Genomic DNA, 22,122 nt, shown 5'->3' on the forward strand with positions numbered 1-22,122 from the left:
TGTGTATTGCTGATGTTTTTTGGAATATGATGACTTGCTTATTCAGAATGGACATCTATCAGGCCTTTTATTTTTCAGCTTCTGATTTACTTCAACAGTACCGGCCTACCAAAAACAAAGGCATCAGTAACAGGTGTAATTTTATACATTGCTATAAGTTAGTAGCTCAAGAGAAGCAAGCTTCAACGCCAGGAACTATAAAAACTGAGAAGTGGTGCTTATTCGTCAATTACCTAAAACAATGGTGGCGAACCTATGGCACGGGTGCCAGTGGTGGCACTCAGAGTGCTCTCCGTGGGCACTAAAGCTCGGCACAGAGTTCACCAGACAAGACTCAAAGAATCTAATTGAAGTTCTACACAAGTCAAGATTTACTACTCTCAGTGCTATTTTAACCATTTTTAATCGCCAAGGAAGTATCTCATATGTCCTCATAGGGTCGCACCTTAGTGGCCAAGCATGTGTGAGATATGTCCTCAATTATAGGAGCCATAGCTTTGGATCCCTGGCACCTAGAACCTCTTGGCAGTTTGGGACTGAAAGAATAGGGGGGAAAAAGTGTGGAGAGGAAGGGAATATCTTTGAAGGTCCTCCTGCTGTCCCCACAACTCTTCCTGTACAGCGTGACCCTGGAGAGAAGCTACAGTGATGGCCCAGATTTGCCCTCCTGATTTTTATTGTATCAGTGTCCACAGGAGGTATGATCGAAAGTTGTAGGGAACAGTTCCACAAATAAATAAATAAATAAATTACTGCTTATATTGGCACTTTGTGATAAATAAGTGTATTTTGGTTTAAGCCTGGGCACTTGGTCACTAAAAAGTTCCCCATCACTAACCTAAAACATAAGTCTCTGGACTATGAAACCAAAGGGTTTTTCATACAAATTTTTAAACTTTTTTTAAACTGCACTAAAAAACAATACTCAATATTCTAAATTCTTCAATTTGGAAACTGTCCTGCCAGTCAGTCAGTCTTTCTGCTTCTTCAGTGATGTGTGGCAGGGTTCAAAAGATATAATATATCTGTTTTCACCTTCTCTGTGCCTCTTTCACGACTCTAGTGAGTATTTTTTGCACCTCATTTCTCTTTGTAGCCTCAGCTATTTGTCAAGTGCAGGGTTTTTGAGACTTTTTAAGCCCAAATTTTTGTGCAACTCAGACTATTGGCTTTCACACACATGCTCAGGAGTGGAGTGTTTTAGCACAATTATTTGTGCCTTTTTAGGCGCGAATCAATGTTAAATTAAGTAAAAACTACTGGATGGAGGAAAAACACAAAGAAAACTAGGCGCAAGCTACACGGTGAACTCTGGCGTACTGCTTGAAAAAGTCAAGAAAAATTGTGCAAATAACCAAAGGTGCCGAAAATGTCACTAAAATACAAACAAAAAGCACACATCTGACTTAGATGGAATTTGTGCCATAGTGTATTGAAAAACAAATCTAAATAGCAGGATAAACATTGATGATAATAAACAATGGCCCTTTAGGGACATTCACTTTATGTTATTCTGGCCAGAAAATAAGTTAATTCATGCAAATTTTTGGGTACTATAAGAAAGATATACCTCTTTCAGAAATCGGTAGTCATAAACAGTGTTTTCTTTCGGAATTGGAACTGTAAAAGGTTTTTCAGGTGGATCAACAGGATGCAAAATCTTAAATCGAGTTCTTGTTTCTTCACTTAGTGGTCCTTCTATAATTTCTCTCAGAAGTTTGTCAAACTTCAGGCGATCATCTTCCTTACAACTTCCTCCAATGGACCATACCAAAGAAAACACAAATATGCCCTTGGGAGACAAATTAATATTTTAGATTAATAATACATGTCTAATTTGGCTTCACTTTACTTGAATACTCCAGTTTGATGAACTGGCTTCCTGATCACTGTAGTTTTTGTATTTGCATTTATTTTATCTAAATGTGAATCATTTACTGATTGCACAGCACTATGGAATTACCGTATATTCCGGCGTATAAGACGACTTTTGAAGACAGAAAAATCTTCTGTCTTCTCTGGGGTCGTCTTATACGCCGGTAATTGACCGCCGCCGTGTATTCACGGCGGCGGTCGGGTCGCGCTGCATGGAGAGGGCTCACGGGCTGAGCCCTCTCCAAAGCCGGTAAGTCTTTGCTGCATATTGCTAGCACCGATCGCGGGTGTTTTCACAGCGTTGGCTCAAACAGTGGCGTACCGATCGGGTCAGGTGCGACCCCTGCGCTGATAACTCGGCGCAGCACAGCGGGCAGATGTTTTAAATTGTGAGAGCCGCGGGCCTTTCCCTTACAGCGCACGGACTGTTCTGCATCTGGTCCGGGCGCTGGATCAGGGAGGGCCCGGAGCTGTCACAATTTAAAATTTGAACGGCCCCCGATCCGCCCACCTCCCCACCCACCTCATCCATCGACGCCGGCACAGGCTTAATGCGTCATCAGCCGTCGCCTGCGCCGATCTTTAGGAGAGAGAGAGGGCGCGAAGAGGAGCGGAATAACTAAGTAAGAGTTTTCTTTTTCATTTTGCTTAAATCTATGGGGCCCTGATTCTATTTGGGGGGGGAGGCATAGGTGAAAGTTAGGAAATGGCTATTTGGGGGGGATATTACCTGGTAAATGGTAACATTTACAGTAAAATGGACGATGGTAATGTTGTTGTTGTATGCCTTATGTTTATGAGCGACAGTTTTCCTGCTATATACCTGCATGTCATAAGAATTTAAATTAAAAAAAGGACCATGTTAAATTCAAATCTGTTTTTTTTTAAATTTTTACCGGTGTTTTGTATGCGTTGGAAAAGGGATAGTCTTATACGGCGAATATATCTTAAACTCTATATTTTAAACAGGAAAGTAGGGGGGTCGTCTTATACACCAGGTCGTCTTATACGCCGGAATACACGGTAATATCGCTCTATAAATAAATAATAATAATAGCTTTTACTGCTATCTCGTTCCAATTTGTATGTAGTATGCTTGTGTTGAGTGTTAAAGAATTGGTCAACATACCTCTAACCATGAGCAAATGTCTCTTTCATTCATACTATGAACTGCAGATTCATCAGAAAACTCATCCAACATACAGTCCATCAGATTCATCAGAGATCGGACTAAATTTGTATCAGAGGTGGGAGACAATTCCTAAAGTAACGAAAAAAATATCAAGATAGAAATAATAAAACAATGCAAAGTAATTTTAGCTGCCTTGTCAGTTACAATCTATCTTTTATTATTAAAGAGGACCTGTCACCCTAAAAAAACTCTCTAGGAGCTGCTTACTAAAGTAAGCAGCTACAAACACTACCCCATTATTATCAGTGTTAAACTGCTAGCTTTATCAGAACCTTCCGATAAAGCTAGCGAACACTGCCGTGCCCACGTACTCGTGAGGGGGCAGTACGAGGAGGCGGTGACTGCCACATTAAGCCTGCCAATCACCCTATAATCAGCCTATAGCGTGGTAGGGGCGGTCCAGAGGAGAAGCAGTGCATGGACTGTCACCTCATGAGCTGTAAGCTCGATCCGGTGTTCCAAGGCTATGGCAGTGCAGTGTTCGCTAGCTTTATTGGAAGGTTGCGGTAAAGATAGCTGTTTAACACTGCTAATAATGTGATAGCGCTAGGAGCTGCTTACTTTAGCAAGCAGCTCCTAAAACATTTTTTTTTAGGGTGACAGGTCCTCTTTAATCTGTAGTTATGAATAATATATATGACATCTATTCACACGTGTATGCATTCATTTCTATTTACCTTGGCACATTTTCGAATCATTTGAAGGCATGGAGGAACCATCCTGTCAAATAATCCTTCAATAAAAGTTTTGTGCATTTTGCTGAGTCCAGAAGGTAAAATGTTAAGCCAAGATACCATAACTGGTTTCCAACCAAGCATAGTTGGTTCCATGTATATCATACCACATCTGGAAACCTGTCAAAAATAAAATTGAATATTATTATATTCCCTCACAGCTGTATTTACTTCCAGAATGTAAAGCAAAATCATGCACTAGGCATTTAAGTATAAGGTTCATGTATAATTTGAAATTGTAGTGGTACCATGATTTTTTTGTTTAATGTTACATGTTCATAAACAAAGTGGTATGTGCAAAACAGATATGGATATTTACTGTTGCAGGAGATGCCACTTCTAAATCCATAGGCTCAAATATAAGACTCATTTGATTAGACATCTGAATAATCTCTCCACTCATCAAACACAATTTTTTGTTGTCATCCAACACAGTATTCATGTTTTCGATCCAAACAGCATCAACTGGTCCATCAAAAATGAGCCACTTTCTATCTGGAGTCTAAAATGAAAGAAAATAATTATATTTTTTACAAACTGAAATATTTAACTAGAAATTAAATGCAATGAGTTTTAAATGTTAGTTTATGCTTTACTACAGACAGTCCCCGGGTTACATACAAGATAGGGTCTGTAGGTTTGTTCTTAAGTTGAATTTGTATGTAAGTCGGAACTGTATATTTTATCATTGTAACCCCAGCCAAAACTTTTTTGGTCTCTGTGACAATTGGATTTGTAACTAGGGGTCGTATGTAAGTCGAGTGTTCTTAAGTAGGGGACCGCCTGTATTTTAGGTTATTCATAGTGTTCACATACAACAATAGTAAGTTACCAACAAAACTCTCTAACCAACACATTGGGAGGAATTTATGAAGCCCATTTGCAAGACTTCTGGTCTAATTTGTCCCTAAATACGGGCACATTTATGAGGGCTTTTACACAATTTTTTTAACTTTTTGTACTAATCCTAAGAAAGGGGGTGGTCTCCCTTGATTAGACAGAAAATAGTCCATGTACAAAAAAATTAAGAGGGTGTGTCACAATGTGGGGCAGTTTCGATCAGCTAAAAGCAGGTCTAAAAGAATTCAACAGTTTTTAACTACAACATATTAACCATCAATGTCATGAATCTGTCCCAACCAAAAGACAAGTATCAAGCTCTGAACTGTTGGAGCCAGTGACACATTGCATGATAAATCTGGCGCACAGTCTGGTGCAAAGTCAGACATAAGTCTGTCGCGTGCCCTATGTTAAAGGTGCACCATAAAAAAGTTGGGGAACTCTGTAAGTGCCAGGGAGTTTCATGAATCTGGCGCACCCCACTTTTATTGCAGTTAGCACCATTCTTAGTAAATGTGCCACATTGGGGAAGATTTACTTACCCGGTCCATTCGCGATCCAGCGGCGCGTTCTCTGTGGTGGATTCGGGTCCGGCCGGGATTCATTAAGGCAATTCCTCCGACGTCCACCAGATGGCGCTGCTGCGCTGAAGTCCGCTGAAATGCACTCAAGTACACCGACCTATACCTGGTGAAGGTAAGTGCAAGCTCCGCAACACTTTTTGTTTTTAAAATGCGGCGGTTTTTCCGAATTCCTTGGGTTTTCGTTTGGCCACGCCCCCCGATTTCCGTCACATGCATGCCAGTGCCGATGCGCCAAAATCCGATCGCGTGCGCCAAAATCAGTGCAAATCGGAAATATTCGGATAACACGTCGGGAAAACGCAAAACGGGCCGTTAGTAAATGACCCCCATTGTGTTGTTTGGGGACTCAGATTGTCGGTCACAAATCATTGTAACACAAGGAAACCTTCATGGACCTATCTAATGGGCCAAAGAATTATCTTTTTTATGCAGTCCCCATTTAAAGTGAACTTTGTGAGGTAGTCCAACACAACCTTATATGTACTGTAATGCAGCAAAGTATGAAAATAGAATAAAGTTACCTACATCTACAAATATTATTTTATCAATTAAAACAAAATCTAAACTTCAGAGTCAGAATATAACAAAAGAAAAATAAAATTTTGTTTTGAAATTTTTTTTTACTGTTTTTAAAGTATTAATTAAGAATAGAGACTATAAAATGCAGTTTTACCATAAATTTACTGATCAATAGAATAGAAATTACAGGCAGTCCCCGGGTTACATACAAGATAGGGACTGTAGGTTTGTTCTTAAGTTGAATTTGTATGTAAGTCGAAACTGTATATTTTATCATTGTAGTTCCCGACAATTTTTTTTTTTTGCCCCAGTGACAATTGGAGTTTCAAATTTTTTTGCTGTAATAGGACCAAGAATTAACAATAAAGCTTCATTGCAGACAATTTTAAGCTGATTATTGCAATCTGGGACTATTTTAAAGCATCCAGAGAGCTTCACCAGAGGTCACAGTGGGCAGAGGGGTCCGTCTGTAACTATGGGTTGTCTGTAAGTCGGGTGTCCTTAAGTAGGGGACCGCCTGTACATTCTTTTTTTACATTATGAAGAGTACAACCGGTAAGAAAATAACGCAACATCATTCATATTTTTTTTCCACCTCCGCAGAACGCTGCATAAAAGGTGCCATCACGAAGTACAATTTGTTCAACCAAATAAGTAGCCCTTTTACAACAAACCACAATGAAATGTCTTCTGTTTTGTTGTTTAACTGACATTGGATTGACAAAATTTTAATACCCAGCAAGTATAAGTTTCTTTAGGAAATGTTAAATAATAAAATGCATAGAGGATGTACTTTTTCACATGTAACACATTAAATAGGCATGGTAACTTACCGTTGATGAAGCAAATGCTCTAAAACTGACAGCCAGTATTCCATCTGACCATTCATGAGACACTGGGTCAAACTGTCCATAGAGTTGCCCCATAGTTATAGATTTTGGATTGAGAACAGTAATTTGTACTTTATTTTCATCTGAAAGGCCCTGCAAAAGGAATATTTCACATACAATGAATGGTCTATATTTAATCGTAGTTGTCAAGCAGAATGTAGATGTAGGTCAGTAGTAAAAGTAGTATTTAAACAGTAGGGGAGATTTATTTAGCAAAATGTGTCCATTTAATTTGGAGAAAAAACACACTTAAACAGATCGAATAATTGCCTCAGTAAAAACAAAAAGGTTCTTGTGATAAGATTTTGACAATCTTCATGGCCTTTTATGTGGTGTAGATGTGTGTGCACCTAATTTAAGGATTTTTTCACCTCTATTCCTTGCTTTATATATTCTTTTCATGATTGGCAATATTCTGCAGTGTCTACGGAAGGTCACAACTAAGTTGATGATGTAGTTGTAGTAGGCAAGTGCTTCCTGGGTCATCACATAGACCGCGAGCAGCACTAGGGGTGAACTCCTGGATTATTTAAAGGTATCTTTCACCAGATTTTACCCCACTTAACTACTAGTACCCTAAGGTAGAGTATGAAAAGCTCTTTAAAAATTCCCTCTATTATGTGAAATCTCATATGTATAACTCATAGCCAGGTAAATATGACTCTGCTTATCTAATTTTCCCATGGGTTGAGTCAAGTTTAGAAGTTGCAGGGGAAGTGTAATTTCAGAAGACTGTATCTTTGGTTCTATAGTATCTAGAAACAAGATTTTCTGTCTAATTAAAGATAAGACCCTCATCTTTACGATCCCTGGACTTGCATGCAGTTAAAAAGTAGGGTGGAACTAGATCTTTATCTGCAGTTTCCATTAACAAAGTCTTTAGCTGTCTGTATCTCTGGTTGTGTAGCTCACAGAGCCATAAGCATGTTTCTAGGTACTACAGAACACAACATAGGGGCTTCTGAAACAACACTAGCCCTGCAGCCAATAAACTTAACTCATTTCATGTGAAAATGTGTTGAGAGGATCAAGATTTGTCTTTGGAAGGGATTTCTTCTATAAGGAAATGGGTGAGATTTCACATAAAAGAGGGAATTCTAGAAAAACTTCATACCCTACCTGAGGGAGCTGGTAATTTAGTGGGGTAAACCTGGTGACAGGTTCTCTTTAAAGAGAAATAATGTAAGTATGTTTTATTATATTATGTTTTAACTACATAGCTCAGACCACTCCTTTACTGCACTCTCAATGCGGCTCACAGATGGACTCACTTAATGGACACAGATCACATAAAAAAGGGTGTAAACAAAGGAACATTAAAGCAACAGCATTGTTATAACAGTACCTTTTCACAAATGTCACTGAGTGCTGCAGCTAAAACTCGATAAGCTGAAGTCTTTCCTCCAAAAGGTTCTCCAACAATCATAAAACCATGACGAACAATCATCATTTCATATATCTGCAAAATTTTTTCTGCAAAGAAGTTTGTCATCTGCAAATTCATTCGCTCACAATTTTCTTTTATTGCATCCATGAGGATTTTATAATCTGCTTTAGGAAGTTTAACACCAGGAAACAGATCAGATGTTATTCCCTACAAAGAAGAATATAGTTCATGAATCTTCAAGGAGTTATTTTTGTTGACTATTTAACCCCTTAACGCTACTGTTGGTTTTTGTTTTTCTGTTTCCATTTTTTTCTCCCCACCCTCAAATTTTTTTAATTGAAGAAAATGAAAATTGAAAATATATATACAGTATACAGGCAGTCTCCGGGTTACGTACAAGATCGGGTCCATAGGTTTTTTCTTAAGTTGAATGTGTTTGTAACTTGAAACTGTATATTTTATCATTGTAGTTCTAGACAAATGTTTTTTTTGCCCCAGTGACAATTGGAGTTTCAAATTTATTTGCTGTAATGGGACCAAGGATTATCAAAAAGCTTCATTACAGAAACTTTACAGCTGATTATTGTAATCTAGGACTATAGTAAAGCATTCATAGAGCTTCACCAAAGGTCATAGGGGGCAGAGGGGTCGGTCTTTATCTAGGGGTCATCTGTAAGTTGGGTGTCCTTAAGTAGGGGACTGTCTGTATATATACACACAAATATACACTCACCGGCCACTTTATTAGGTACACCATGCTAGTAACGGGTTGGACCCCCTTTTGCCTTCAGAACTGCCTCAATTCTTCGTGGCATAGATTCAACAAGGTGCTGGAAGCATTCCTCAGAGATTTTGGTCCATATTGACATGATGGCATCACACAGTTGCCGCAGAAGGGATGGGCATGGTCAGCACCAATACTCAGGTAGGCTGTGGTGTTGCAACGATGCTCAATTGGTACCAAGGGGCCCAAAGAGTGCCAAGAAAATATTCTCCACACCATGACACCACCACCAGCCTGAACCGTTGATACAAGGCAAGATGGATCCATGCTTTCATGTTGTTGACGCCAAATTCTGACCCTACCATCCGAATGTCGCAGCAGAAATCGAGACTCATCAGACCAGGCAATGTTTTTCCAATCTTCTACTGTCCAATTTCGATGAGCTTGTGCAAATTGTAGCCTCAGTTTCCTGTTCTTAGCTGAAAGGAGTGGCACCCGGTGTGGTCTTCTGCTGCTGTAGCCCATCTGCCTCAAAGTTTGACGTACTGTGCGTTCAGAGATGCTCTTCTGCCTACCTTGGTTGTAACGGGTGGCGATTTGAGTCACTGTTGCCTTTCTATCAGCTCGAACCAATCTGCCCATTCTCCTCTGACTTCTGGCATCAACAAGGCATTTCCGCCCACAGAACAGCCGCTCACTGGATGTTTTTTCTTTTTCGGACCATTCTCTGTAAACCCTAGAGATGGTTGTGCGTGAAAATCCCAGTAGATCAGCAGTTTCTGAAATACTCAGACCAGCCCTTCTGGCACCAACCATGCCACATTCAAAGGCACTCAAATCACCTTTCTTCCCCATACTGATGCTCGGTTTGAACTGCAGGAGGTTGTCTTGACCATGTTTACATGCCTAAATGCACTGAGTTGCCGCCATGTGATTGGCTGATTAGAAATTAAGTGTTAACGAGCAGTTGGACAGGTGTACCTAATAAAGTGGCCGGTGAGTGTATATATATATATATATACACAGATTAATTAAATTAAATGTGAATGCCCACAAGGGAATACCTCTTTAATTGACATCTTTATTATTTCTTGATCATAAAAGCATTACATTAGTAAGTAGGAAAGACAACTTACTTACTACTATGTAATGCTTTTGATCAAGAAATAATAAAGATGTCGGGATTTTTACTGTTGCCGCGAATAACTTTCCTTTTTGCATTGCTTGCTTATTCTTTAGGAGATGGCAACTTCTTTCTTATCTTCAGGAACAGCTGAATTTATGTAAAAAAAAGTCTTTATAAAAATATGTAGATCAGATGTTCTAGCTATGTTATCAAAATGCCTCTTGGAAATGCCATCTGCTTAATTGTGTACCCGCAGAGAACTGTGCTTTGCAGAGTGATGGGCAGTGCCAGGCTGCAAAGAACAGAGCAGGGGCGTGCATAAATAATCTACGTCGGCGTGTCAGAAGAAGATTGCGGTACATCGGGTCTTGCGAGTGCTGGTGTCAGGCTATGACATCATAGCCCAGACCCGGTACTAACATCCGGAATAGGAAAAACTCAGATCCCGGGTGTTTAACCCCTTACACGCCACGGTCAAGCATGACCGCAGCGTGTAAGTATGTCCCCTGTGGATCATACCCCCTCTGTGAGCTTACCGGGGATTCCAATCATTCCTGCTGCAGCCCCGGGGTCCAGAGCATGCCCAGAGGCTGCCAGCTCCTCCTCATGCCAGGTCATCATAAAGCAGACATTCCAGAAATAAACGTTAGTTATCAAATGTTAGCTATCTGCCTGGAAAACTTTGAAAATGAATAATTTTTCGGAACTTTTGCCAAATTTTCATTTTTTTCCAGAGCAAAACACAAAACTTATCATTTAAATTTAACAACTAACATGAAGTACAATGTGTCACGAGAAAACAATCTCAAAATCACCTGGATATAAGATATAAGACACATATAAGATTCTAAAAATCGAGTCTGGTCATTGAGCTGAAAACAAGCATAATGGGTTAAGCGATAATGGGTTAAGAAAACGTTTGCCACGTTGTGACTTGTGTACAGGGTACCTTACCAAGATTCTCAATTCTATTTACCTATTTGATTATTTACTTCCAGTTTTCATTTTCTGTAAACATCCTTCAATATAGACATGATTTTTGTCTTTACCAAATATTAAAGCATATCAAAATAACATCTTACCTCAAAAAGAGGGAGATCATGGGACAAAAACTTTGGCAGATTTACATCAATAATTGATCGGAGAAGCAAAATCTCTTCATTTTCATTAGGGTATTTAAGCTGTAAAATTAAATATTAAATAGATATGTATATATTCTATATAATAATACAATACTGCACATGAATAAATATTGTAATATTAAAGGACATCTACTATCAGTTTAGTGATTGTAGATGTGTCCTATTAAGAAGTTCCTTTATTATAACTCTATATCCTGTGATTTTGGAAATATAGAGTTATAATAGTTATGCACATTAGGCTAAGTTATCCTGAGCAATTCAGGGAGCCTTGTATTTGAATGCAGCGCTAGAGGCCCCACCCTCACCAATCTATGTGCTTGAGGGGGTTGGTTGGTGGAACCAGGCAGGGCACTAGTGCTACTTCTTACTAGGACACATTTACCATCAGTAAACTGATGGTAGATGTCCTTTAAACCCATGAAAACTTATTGAGTACTGAAAGTTGTGTGACCTCTTCAGGAAAAAAAAAAGTGAAAACCTATTCAAAGGAATCATACAATTACAATAAAAATAAACACGAATTGGCATTTTGGGTCACGTGTGAAATCTGGACCAAGAATGGCCCCTTTCATGTCACAATGTGAAGCATATTTATGAATCCATGCATATGCATATTTATTAATCATTTCTATAGGAAGAGTATACTGAAAATAAGGATGAATAAAGGATGTAATGGAACACATTAAGAATAATAAAAGAGGGAACATCACAAGTTTTACCTCAACAGATACTCTTTATTTTATATTTGGAGAGTTTGATAACGTATATGGTCATGTTACACTTTATCAATCATGAACTTTAAGGACAAACACAACATTCTAAATTTATAAACATTTTCTTATACATGAAATGACATGTAAGCGGGTTTGTACTAAATTCAAAGCTGTATAAATTTACTATTGTGATGTGAGAGGTCCTGCCTAGGGGCACAACATCTTAGATTTAACTCTAGATGGGAGTTCCAGTATATCCACCTGGATATATAACTGATCTATCACATGCACGCTTTCAACATATAGCATGTATTTGTGAGCAAGAATAATTGATTGTTTACTGAGGGCATAAATAAATATCTTTGAAACAGGGACATATCAATATAATACAAGAACAGATTTGATTAGTGCAAATTGTCCATAGACATGAAATAGCTCAAATTATTTATATCCTATATTTGATTTGTAGAAAATAAATTATATGGAACATACATACAGATCCTTATCTTTATCTATACCTTTAGGTTTCCTGCTGCTGTAAGAACGGATTTAACAGCTCTCATTCCATAGTCATAATGATGCTGGGAAGACAGTTGTTCAGAACATAGACGATATGTTGCTACAATTTTCACTGATAATGGTCGGGCTGTGACAAAGCCACAAGAGTATAAGACTATTTCAGCAATCATGGCATAATCCGGGACCATCATAGCAACAGTTCTGAAAAGAGCCTGTTTGTAAAATGGGAAATAAAACTTGTGTTTAACAATGCACATTTACAGAACTCAAAATTTTATGATGGGTTAACTATAAATGAACAGAAGTAAAAGTTGTTATCAGTATAATTATATAATTAACAACAAAGAACAACAGCAGACAAAAGGATCCTCATTTATCAGAATTAACATTCAAAAAAGTGAAATAAAGTTATCAAAGACAGAATATGGCTAATACCTTAAGGTTGTCTGGGAGCTCTGAACGTCCAGCATAGCCAGGGTTCATGGTGATGAAGACTGCGCATGTGGGGTTAAGTTTTAGTTCCGTACCCTCAAAAACTAATAGATCTGATCCTGTATTGATACCTTTAAATAAAGGAATTTTTATGGCTTAAAAATAAATGCTACATCACTGTGACTATAAAGCAATATAATATAGGTATATAAATTGGTACCTCTTTGGATTGTAAGGATCTGCTGTGCAACCACTGAGAGCACTTCTAAATCTATTCTGTTAAATTCATCAAAGCAAGCCCAGGCACCACAGGAAAGTAGACCCTGAAATAAAAAAAACGATTACACAATAATGTGTTATTTGAAACTGAGATAAATATGCCCAATGTGGCAACCATGCATTCTAAAATTTTGCAGAACTTCTACTTTAAATATCTTCCTATTTTTCATAGTAGATAAGGTTGGAAAAAGACTCAGGTCCATAAAATCCAACCTATAACATTAAACAAATGTTTTCTTCCCATAACACATGATATTTTTGTTCTCAAGAAAGGCATCCAGGCCTCTCTTAAACATTTACAAAGTATTTGCCATGACAATCCCTTATGGCAGAGAGATCCATTCACTGCTCGTACAATAAAGAATCCTCGTCTATGATGATGGTAGAACCGTCTCTCCTCTAGGTGTGGAAGACGTCCCCTTGTCCTGGCCACAGGCCTAGGTATAAAAGATCTTTGAAAAGATCTCAGTACCGCCAAATTCAGATATTTGTGCATTGTAGCGAGGTGTCTACTTAGCTATAACCATTCCCTTAATAAACTTGTATATACACAGTAAAAATATAGAAAAATAGATTTCATATACTCAGGCTTCTCTATGGGTGGGGTCCTATATATGCGAGTGCTCCATGGCGCCTGGCATGCGATGCAATCCATAAAAACGATGAAGGAAGACCAGGGCACATCCAGATAAAATCCAAATATAGTCTTTATGAATGCTCATAAAAGATAACACACAGTAAATGTGAATGGTCGGTGTAGGTGCGGTAACCTACGCTTTTTGGCTTAACATGAAGCGTTAGTCATGACTAATGACTATATTTGGATTTTATCTGGATGTGATCTGGTCTTCTTTCACCGTTTTTATGGATTGCATCACATGCCAGGTGCCCTGGAGCACTGGCATATAGGACCCCACCCATAGAGAAGCCTGAGTATATGAAATATATTTTTCCTTTACCCTTAAAAAACTTGGTTGCTCTCCTCTGCACTCTGTCCTTTTTATACACTGTACACAATATTCCATGTTTGGTGTGACCAGGGATTTGTATAATGGCAAAACTATGTCCTCCTATGTCCTCCTCATGAGAATCTATGCCTCTCCTGTTACATCCCATAATGTAGGGGCTTACTCTACTCAGCAGGACTAGCATCCTCTAGCTACTATAGCAGTGGCGTTCGCGCCTCTAATTTAAAGACATACCTAGACAAAGCGCTTGTGTAACGCAAAACAGACTGTTGCTCATGGTGAGGGGGAAAGCAGCTACTTCACCTGACCGGCTGCTGATTTTTATGAAGGACTTTTGATTAAAGATTTCGGTGATTGCCACTGTTTTGTATGCCACTTCTTATGAGAATTTATGCCTTTCTTGATACATCTGATAATTTTATTTGCTACTTGGCTAAATATTAAGTTTACATTCCACCAATAACCCCAAGTCTCTTTCCACTGCAGTTCTAATATGCATTTGACTGTTTAGAACACAATTGTTTCCATGGCCCAAGTGCATAACCTTACATTTATCTACATTAAACCTCATCAGCCTTTTGTCAGCCCAAGCATACAGTTTCCACAAATCCCTTTGCAATATTATACTATCCTCCTTTGTAGTAATTACTTTACAAAGCTTAGTATCATCTCCAAAAATTGATAACATTGGTAAACCCTTTATGAGGGACCATTCAGACATCCGCACATAGCGGTCGTGAGCTAGCCGCAAAGTCACCAGCTAGCTCACAGCCACCTAGACATGCATTGTGCAGGATGGTCTTACTGCATTGTGTCCGAGCCGGGCACCCACTCTGCAAATAACATAGGACAGATCCCATTTTGCTCACCCTCCTCCCATATAGCAACTCACGGTGTATGGGCATGTTCATGTAGCCCGACATAATATATAAAAATATTAAAGAAGCGGGCCCAATACTGACCCCTGTGGCACCCTACTGATAACTTCAATCCAATCTGAGAATGCACCATTAATGATGACCCTATTTTCTCTATCACTAAGCCAACTGCTAAACCCAAGACACAGATTTCCCCCTAGTCCAGTGGTCTCATTTTATCTATCATATTTTTAAGTGGTACAGTATCAAATTACTTGGAAAAATGTAGATACACAAGATAAACAGGTTCCCCCAGTTCCAGTCTAGAACTTACCTCCTCATAGAAGTTGATCAGATTAGTCTGACAGGACCTATCCCTCATAAACTTATTCTGATGCTTTGTTATCGGGTTGTGTTTGTTGAGATACTTCATAGAGAAAGCATTTCTAACAAACCCTCAAAATGTTCCCCCACAGAAGTTAAACTTGCAGGTCTATAGTTTCCAGCATCCCTTTTTGCTCCTTTTTTGGTAAATAGGCAACACATTTGTTATGCACAGACTTGTGGCACAGAACCTGCCTTTTCGAAATCTTCAAATATTAAAAATAACTATTTATCTATTAAGTGGATCTTTATTGCTTGGTCAGGGGTATAATTATTGGAGTCCAAAAGTTTAAGTTTATTAAGTTTACTTAAAGCCACCTTTACTTCACATTTCTTGTAATGTGTGCAAGTTTAGGGGTGAAGGATTTTAATTTAGCTATATATATCTATTAAAAGTTCTGCACTACTTTCTTCAAATGTAACGTAAAGCATATGTTTAACCCCATATTAACAATTTTGTATAGTTACAGTTAGTCATTGTAGTCTGAGACTGAAGTTCAGTAAATTAGCAGCATCCCCAGAGGTTACAGAGGGCAGAGAGGTCCATTTCTAACTAGTGGTTGTGTGTAAGTCTGGTGACTGCCAGTCGTTGAAGTGTAGGACATTTCTGCAGTTTTACTTTACATTTCAAGAAAGTGGTGCAGAACTTTTAATAGCAAAATTCTTGTGCTCGGCTTATACTCTGGTATAAAAAAAACCAAAACACTGTACTCACCTTTCCCACGACCCCCCTGCAGGTCATCCTCTTGATCCCTGCCTGTCAGTAGCGCCAGAGCCGTGCACATTAGCGACGCATAGACTATGATATCGGCAAACAGCTGTGCACCCCCAGCATGCATGGACTTGTCCGTGCTGGCGGGATCGGATTAAAAATGCGGATCTGTGGAGCAGCGGCGTCAGTTGGCTGGCTGTATACCAGGGGCTGTCAGGCTGTATACCAATGGGCTAGATGGCTACATATTAAAGGCATGCTGGCTATACACTGGGCCATGGCTGGCTGTATACTGGGGGCTGGCTGGCTATATACTGGGACTAGCTGGCTATATACTGGGACTAGCTGGCTATATATAGGGACTGACTGGCTGTATACCAGGGACTGACTGGCTATATACTGGGGACTTGCAGGCTGTATACTTGGGTTTGGTAGGCTGTATACTGGAGGCTGGCTATATACTGGGGGTTTGCTGGCTATATACTGGGCATGGCTATATACTGAGGGCTGACAGGCTATATGCTGGGAGGCTATATACTGGGGGATGGCTGGCTATATACCGGGGCAGAAGCTGGCTATATACTGGAGGTTGGCATGCTATATACTGGAGAACTGGGGTCTGGCTGGCTAGATAAAGGGGGCAGAGGGCTGGCTTGCTTATATACTGAGGGGATGGGCAGACTGGCTACCTATATACTGGGCCAATGAATTTCCCACACTAGGCTTATACTCGAGTCAATATAGTTTTTGTAGTTAAATTATGGGCCTCAGGTTATATTTGGGTTGACTTATACTCAAGTACACATGGTATATAGGTAAAATACTAATAGAGTGCTTTACTTTACATTTAAAGATGTAGTGTACTTTTAATAGATAATATATAGGTAAATTAATATCCTTATCTAGTAAGTGTAGTAATATGAAGTAAAGGCCACTTTAAAGGGCCTCTTTAAACTCAACAACACTTTTGGACTTTAGTAATTATAACGCATGCAATGAAGATCCACTGGTGCACACTTTTAGGGACAATCCTAATTGTCATGCTTTGTGCAGCTCTGCTTAATCTGCAGGCGCTATATAAATAAAGAATTATTATTATTATTAATCCTATAGCTCATAGTCATAGCAGCTAAATATTAATAAAAAGTGGGGTAAACTAAATCCAATCTACGATTCTGCAGTGTTCACCCAGAGAAAGAAAACATAATGGTGATTGCTGGTAAAAAAAAAAGCCTATGGTAGGGAAATAAATCCTTCCTGGCAGCCATATGTATATATAGTAGCCACAATAAATCCCTGAATCATATCACAGATCTCACACCAGGAATATAGTTCACATAGCATAGCATCTAAGGCTCTTAAGCTTGTCCAGTGTATCAAGCATCACAACATATAACAGCATGTGCCACTGTCTGACAGCTCTAGAGATTATTTACACTGATTTGAACGCATTTGACTAATGACTTTATCACATATTTAATATTGTATAAATCTTTTATGAACTTGATGGTGTGCAGCATATAGAATGGCACCTAACAATATATAATAAATAATACCTTAAAAAACTTTCCTAAAGCAAGGTAATCCAATCCATCGGAACAATTGAAAACAACACATTGCTTAGCCACAGCTTTTGCCAAGTCCTTTGTTGTTTCTGTTTTTCCTGTGCCAGCGGGTCCTTCAGGAGCACCACCCAAATGAAGATTGAGAGCACCAAATAAAGTTCTGTTTTGAAAACAAAGATTTTAGAAGTTATTTCTAATACATGTTTTGCATTTTTTTCTGACATTTTAAATTCAACTTATAGATGTGAACAATACCTGTAGCATCTATCTGTTAGTGGCGTTATAACCAGTCTAGGTGTATTGCCAAGATACTCATAGCCATATTGTAAGCCAGCATTGATCATTTTTGTTTGCAAATGGCCTTCCTATATAGAAAATGAAAATTAGACAAGATTTTTACAATACTTTAAGGAAGCATGTCAAGTATTTTTTTACATCCATTCTGATACACATTGAATACTATTATAAGCTTTACAAGCATGCCCTTCTTATACGTTCTGCATAGGAATGGCGGACAAGGAGAGACCACAAAGTGCAATAGAGAAAAACAGATTTTGGTGAGGTGGTTAGAATAAGGCTAACCAGAGGGCGTTGTGCTAATACCAGGCTCAACACTAGTAGGAAGCTGAAGTAGGGAACCAAAAGGTCATGCCCATTGACAGGATCGTCAGAACACAGTAGCCACACTGTTCTGGATCGGGCCATTGGGTAATAAGGTGGTTGTCACTGCGGCGCACACTGGTAGTCAAAGTAATTCGGGATAATCTTCACAAAATACCAAGACACCAATAAAAAGTATTTTGTGAAAATTATTCCGAATTACTTTGACTACCAGTGTGCGCCGCAGTGACAACCACCTTATTACCCTTCTTATACATTTAATGCAATTATCAAACATATAGCTTTAAAGTTTGCTTTCACAGGCAAATTAGCCATAAATAGTCATGAGGGTGGGGAACTGATCAGTCAAGGGTGGTGGTTTATTATTGTGTGGATTTTCCTGGCATGGAGCATATGTCCTTGTCTCCTAGAGCCAAAAAGGGGTGGAAGATGAAGTAGGAGAGGTGATTTAGGTCAAAGGCACACACACAATCGGGCTCATTTACTAAGGATCCGCGGAGCACATTTCCAATTAGGTGTGTTTGGAGCATGCAATCGGATTTTGACGCATCGGCGCCGGCTTTCGCTTGACACAAATCTGGGAGCGGCCGTCGGACGACCCGACGGATTCAGACAATGCGTGGGATTTAACATCGTAAATTGTGTCGCAAGGAAGAAGAAGGTGAACTCCGGCGGACCTTAGTGGGGAAGCGACAGGTGCAGGAACTCGGGCGCAAAATCTTCATGAATCGCGGCAGATGTGGATTCCGGCGGACAACGCACCTCGGGGATCGCGCAGGGACCAGGTAAATAAAGGTGCCCCAATACGGGTAACTAGATCAATCAAGCCCCAAACCCATGCATGTAAACAGGCATTTTATATGGTGTGGCAACTGCTTCCATCACTTTACATCTATCTATTTTTTCCTGAAGAGTACTGTTAAATATTTTTAAAAAATATAATTAAATGGTGGCATTTCTCCAGCATACTAACTGTGATGAGGAGACTTTATCATAAATTGTGACTAAATATCAAATGCTTTTTCTTTGTCCTTTTGGTAGTAATATATTTATGGACTTATTGTTTCCTCAGGATCATAATGTGTGTGCTGTACAAAATTGTAATGCCCTATATTTCTTTTGCTAAAATACATTTTCTATTTTTTTTCATTTACTGTATATGGGACTGGGTATCCTGCTAGCATATGGCTAGAAGGTGCAGAATCAGCAACTATTCCTGCTTACAATTCTGTAGGCTTAATTAATAATGCATAAATTCCCTTCTCAAAAACATTTCTTTATGCTGCATTACAGAAAAATAAAAAATGACAACTGCTATGCTAGCTGTATTCAGACATAATGAGTGGCTGTACGCCTGATCAGCTAGTTACAGCCAGTGACAATACTGTGACAGCTGTAAAATACTCTGAATAAAAATACACTTTACTGATATCCAAGATGCTATAAAGCTAATAGAAGGGCCTGACATCATCAATTACTAGTTTGTGTAAAAAAGATATGTTTAGAGTTTTATGTCAGATATGAATGCTTCAGTTTGCATCAAATATTTTCTTACTTCTCAGCCCTCTCCGGTATACATTAGATTACCCTTAGAAATCTAAAGATTTCAGAGACAGGGAGCTTGCTGCATATGCATTTTCACCAATTTTATTGAACTCAATGGAACAAGTAAAATAGTATGCTGCAAGATCCCTTTAGCAGTAGCCTCAGAATCTTTAAAGGAAATTTTCAATTGGAGTTATTAAAATCATTTGATTTACTTAAAGAAGACCTTTCACCAGAATTTTAACCCCAAAACAACATATCACCTAAATTTAAGCTGCCAACGAGGCACTTTACATTAATTATAGCTGTTGTTTTTAAATGGAAATTAGCATACTTGACTCTTTTAGTCAAGATATGGCTTGTTTTCTCTCAGGCTGCAGGTGAACCCGCCATGTCCCCTTATTTTGACTGACAGCTCTATATCTCTTCAAATCTGCACTGTCCTGCTTGATTATTCCTGATTGACAGGTCTCACTGCTAGGAAATGCTACTATATGAAACTTAGGGCCTGTCTGCTAATATTTGACTACTGACATATAAAACTCTGCTTACTTTTGGGAAATATTTTGTCACATTTTGTACATGGTGATTTGTGTTATATTCATGGGGAGGAGTAGAAGTCCATGGAAGCATGTGATCAGATACATTTTAAAAATGTAAAGGGTAAATGACCCTAGATGACATTACCCTGGTCACGTGACCAAGTGCTGAATAGTGAGGAGGCATTATTATTATTATTTTATCTTTGAGAAAGGGTCGTCCGACCCGAAACGCGTTAGGAGGATATACTATACATTCCTGTACTTTTGTTTTACCATTCTGGTTTTATCAATAAATTATTTGGATTTGTAACCAGTGATACATTCGCTGATACTCTCAGTCGGTGGTCAGCGCCCGTAGAATCTAGCCAACCCATCCTTATACATGTCAGGGTTGTCCACTATCACCACTGTTATAAGTCTTAAGCATAGAACCCCTAGCGGCTCATATCAGGGCAAACCCAGATATTGGGGGTATCATGGTCCGCAACACTCAATTCAAAATCTCCCTATTTGCTGATGACATCCTACTCACTCTGTCCAAACATCTTATCACTCTGCCAAACCTACACACGAGGTTAGATCGATACAGTAGTTTCTCAGGTTACAAAATCAATAGTACCAAGACAGAGGCACTGCCCATTAATGTCCACCAATGACATCTACTGACTCTACAGGCTATATTCCCCTACACCTGGAAGTCTTCCTCCCTAAAATAGCTAGGTATTAATCTTAAGCCCTGCTATGGCGCACCTTTTGGGGCCAACTTTACACGCCTACTTGAATTAAAAATATGAGGTCAATGGAACACCTGACCGCCCAACTGAACAACAAATTAGATGTATTTGAATTTGTCTGGTCTCTATGGGACCTTCATTGCATGACTAATGGTCAAGGCTCTTAGGCCAACTGCTCTGGTTTTCCTTATATGTTCCTTTATATGTGTAGCTAGTGTGACAGGTTTGTTTGTTGGTTTTTTCTTTTGTTTCTTTATGATATTATATTTCTCTAGGTACTTATTTACATTGTACCCTTCCTTGTAATTGTTTATAGTCCATTTCTGGGCAGATGTTCTTGCTTTGTGAATGTTAAAAAAATAAAACAAAATAAATAAAGAGTTGAAAAAAAAAAGATTATAGAAACCAAAAGTTGGGTTGGTGAACTAAATAAAGGGGGTGACAATGCCCCATAATGCTGCAGTAGTTCATAACTTAGGTATCAGAACCCTGCAGTCCAGCCAGGAGCTTGTGTGCGGCTGTGACTGGAACAGCTACTAGTAGTCAGTGACAGGTGGGTGAGCAGGTGACTTGTCTGATAGGGACAGGTTAGATCTATGATAAATAAATATGATGAACCTAATAGGGTCTAAAAGTAGCACCGTCAGAGAATTAGAGCTGTAGTAAAAAGTAGCTGGTTAGTACTGTGAGGATAAGTGCAGGTCATCACATTACTCTGAGGTGCTGTTGTACAGTGCAGTGACTACAGAATAAAAATCGAAATGACCCTGTGTACCTCTAGAAACACCTCCCTGTGAAAAGTATGAGTAAGTCTTAGGTCCGGAAAGTTAAATTCTGAACTTACAAAGACCTAAAAAATATATCCTTCCCAGTGTAGATACAGTTGTACTTTGCTGAGCTACTGACAGCTCTGCATTTTACCACTTTCTTTTTCATATTTTAAAGGCATCACAGTATAGTGTTTATGGCCAAATATTAAATCCATACGACAAAAATTCTCGGTGGAGTGGGGGTGAGAGTTCATCAACACTGTGAATCCAGAAATCCTCTTTAACTTTTTATGTGGTTGTATTAACCTTTTGCAGGGTTGTCACTTGAGCTGCCTGTGAACCAATGCTTCTCAAACAGTGGATCAGTGAGGATGATAAGAGTCAGATCTGCACCAATTTAATATTGTGACCTAGCGGCACACAACACTACATCCTCGTGCCATTCGTATTTTGATGCGCAGCACAAGG

General features: G+C 39.0%; 1 protein-coding gene across 1 annotated transcript in view; it reads right to left on the minus strand.

The window, feature by feature from the left end:
- The window catches only part of DNAH7 (dynein axonemal heavy chain 7), a 185,016-nt gene that overhangs the window by 104,949 nt on the left and 57,945 nt on the right, over positions 1-22,122 (minus strand). The window contains exons 23-34 of the mRNA XM_072120857.1: positions 17,698-17,807; positions 17,434-17,602; positions 12,898-13,000; positions 12,681-12,808; positions 12,245-12,457; positions 10,954-11,052; positions 7,980-8,228; positions 6,578-6,727; positions 4,121-4,303; positions 3,745-3,921; positions 3,005-3,136; positions 1,571-1,792 (exon numbers count right to left, since the gene is read on the minus strand). Of these exons, the coding sequence (XP_071976958.1) occupies positions 1,571-1,792; positions 3,005-3,136; positions 3,745-3,921; positions 4,121-4,303; positions 6,578-6,727; positions 7,980-8,228; positions 10,954-11,052; positions 12,245-12,457; positions 12,681-12,808; positions 12,898-13,000; positions 17,434-17,602; positions 17,698-17,807 (1,935 nt within the window). The remainder of the gene's footprint in view (positions 1-1,570; positions 1,793-3,004; positions 3,137-3,744; positions 3,922-4,120; positions 4,304-6,577; positions 6,728-7,979; positions 8,229-10,953; positions 11,053-12,244; positions 12,458-12,680; positions 12,809-12,897; positions 13,001-17,433; positions 17,603-17,697; positions 17,808-22,122) is intronic.

The sequence above is a fragment of the Engystomops pustulosus genome, chromosome 8 (genome assembly GCF_040894005.1).
Source record: "Engystomops pustulosus chromosome 8, aEngPut4.maternal, whole genome shotgun sequence".
NCBI classification, from domain to species: domain Eukaryota; kingdom Metazoa; phylum Chordata; class Amphibia; order Anura; family Leptodactylidae; genus Engystomops; species Engystomops pustulosus.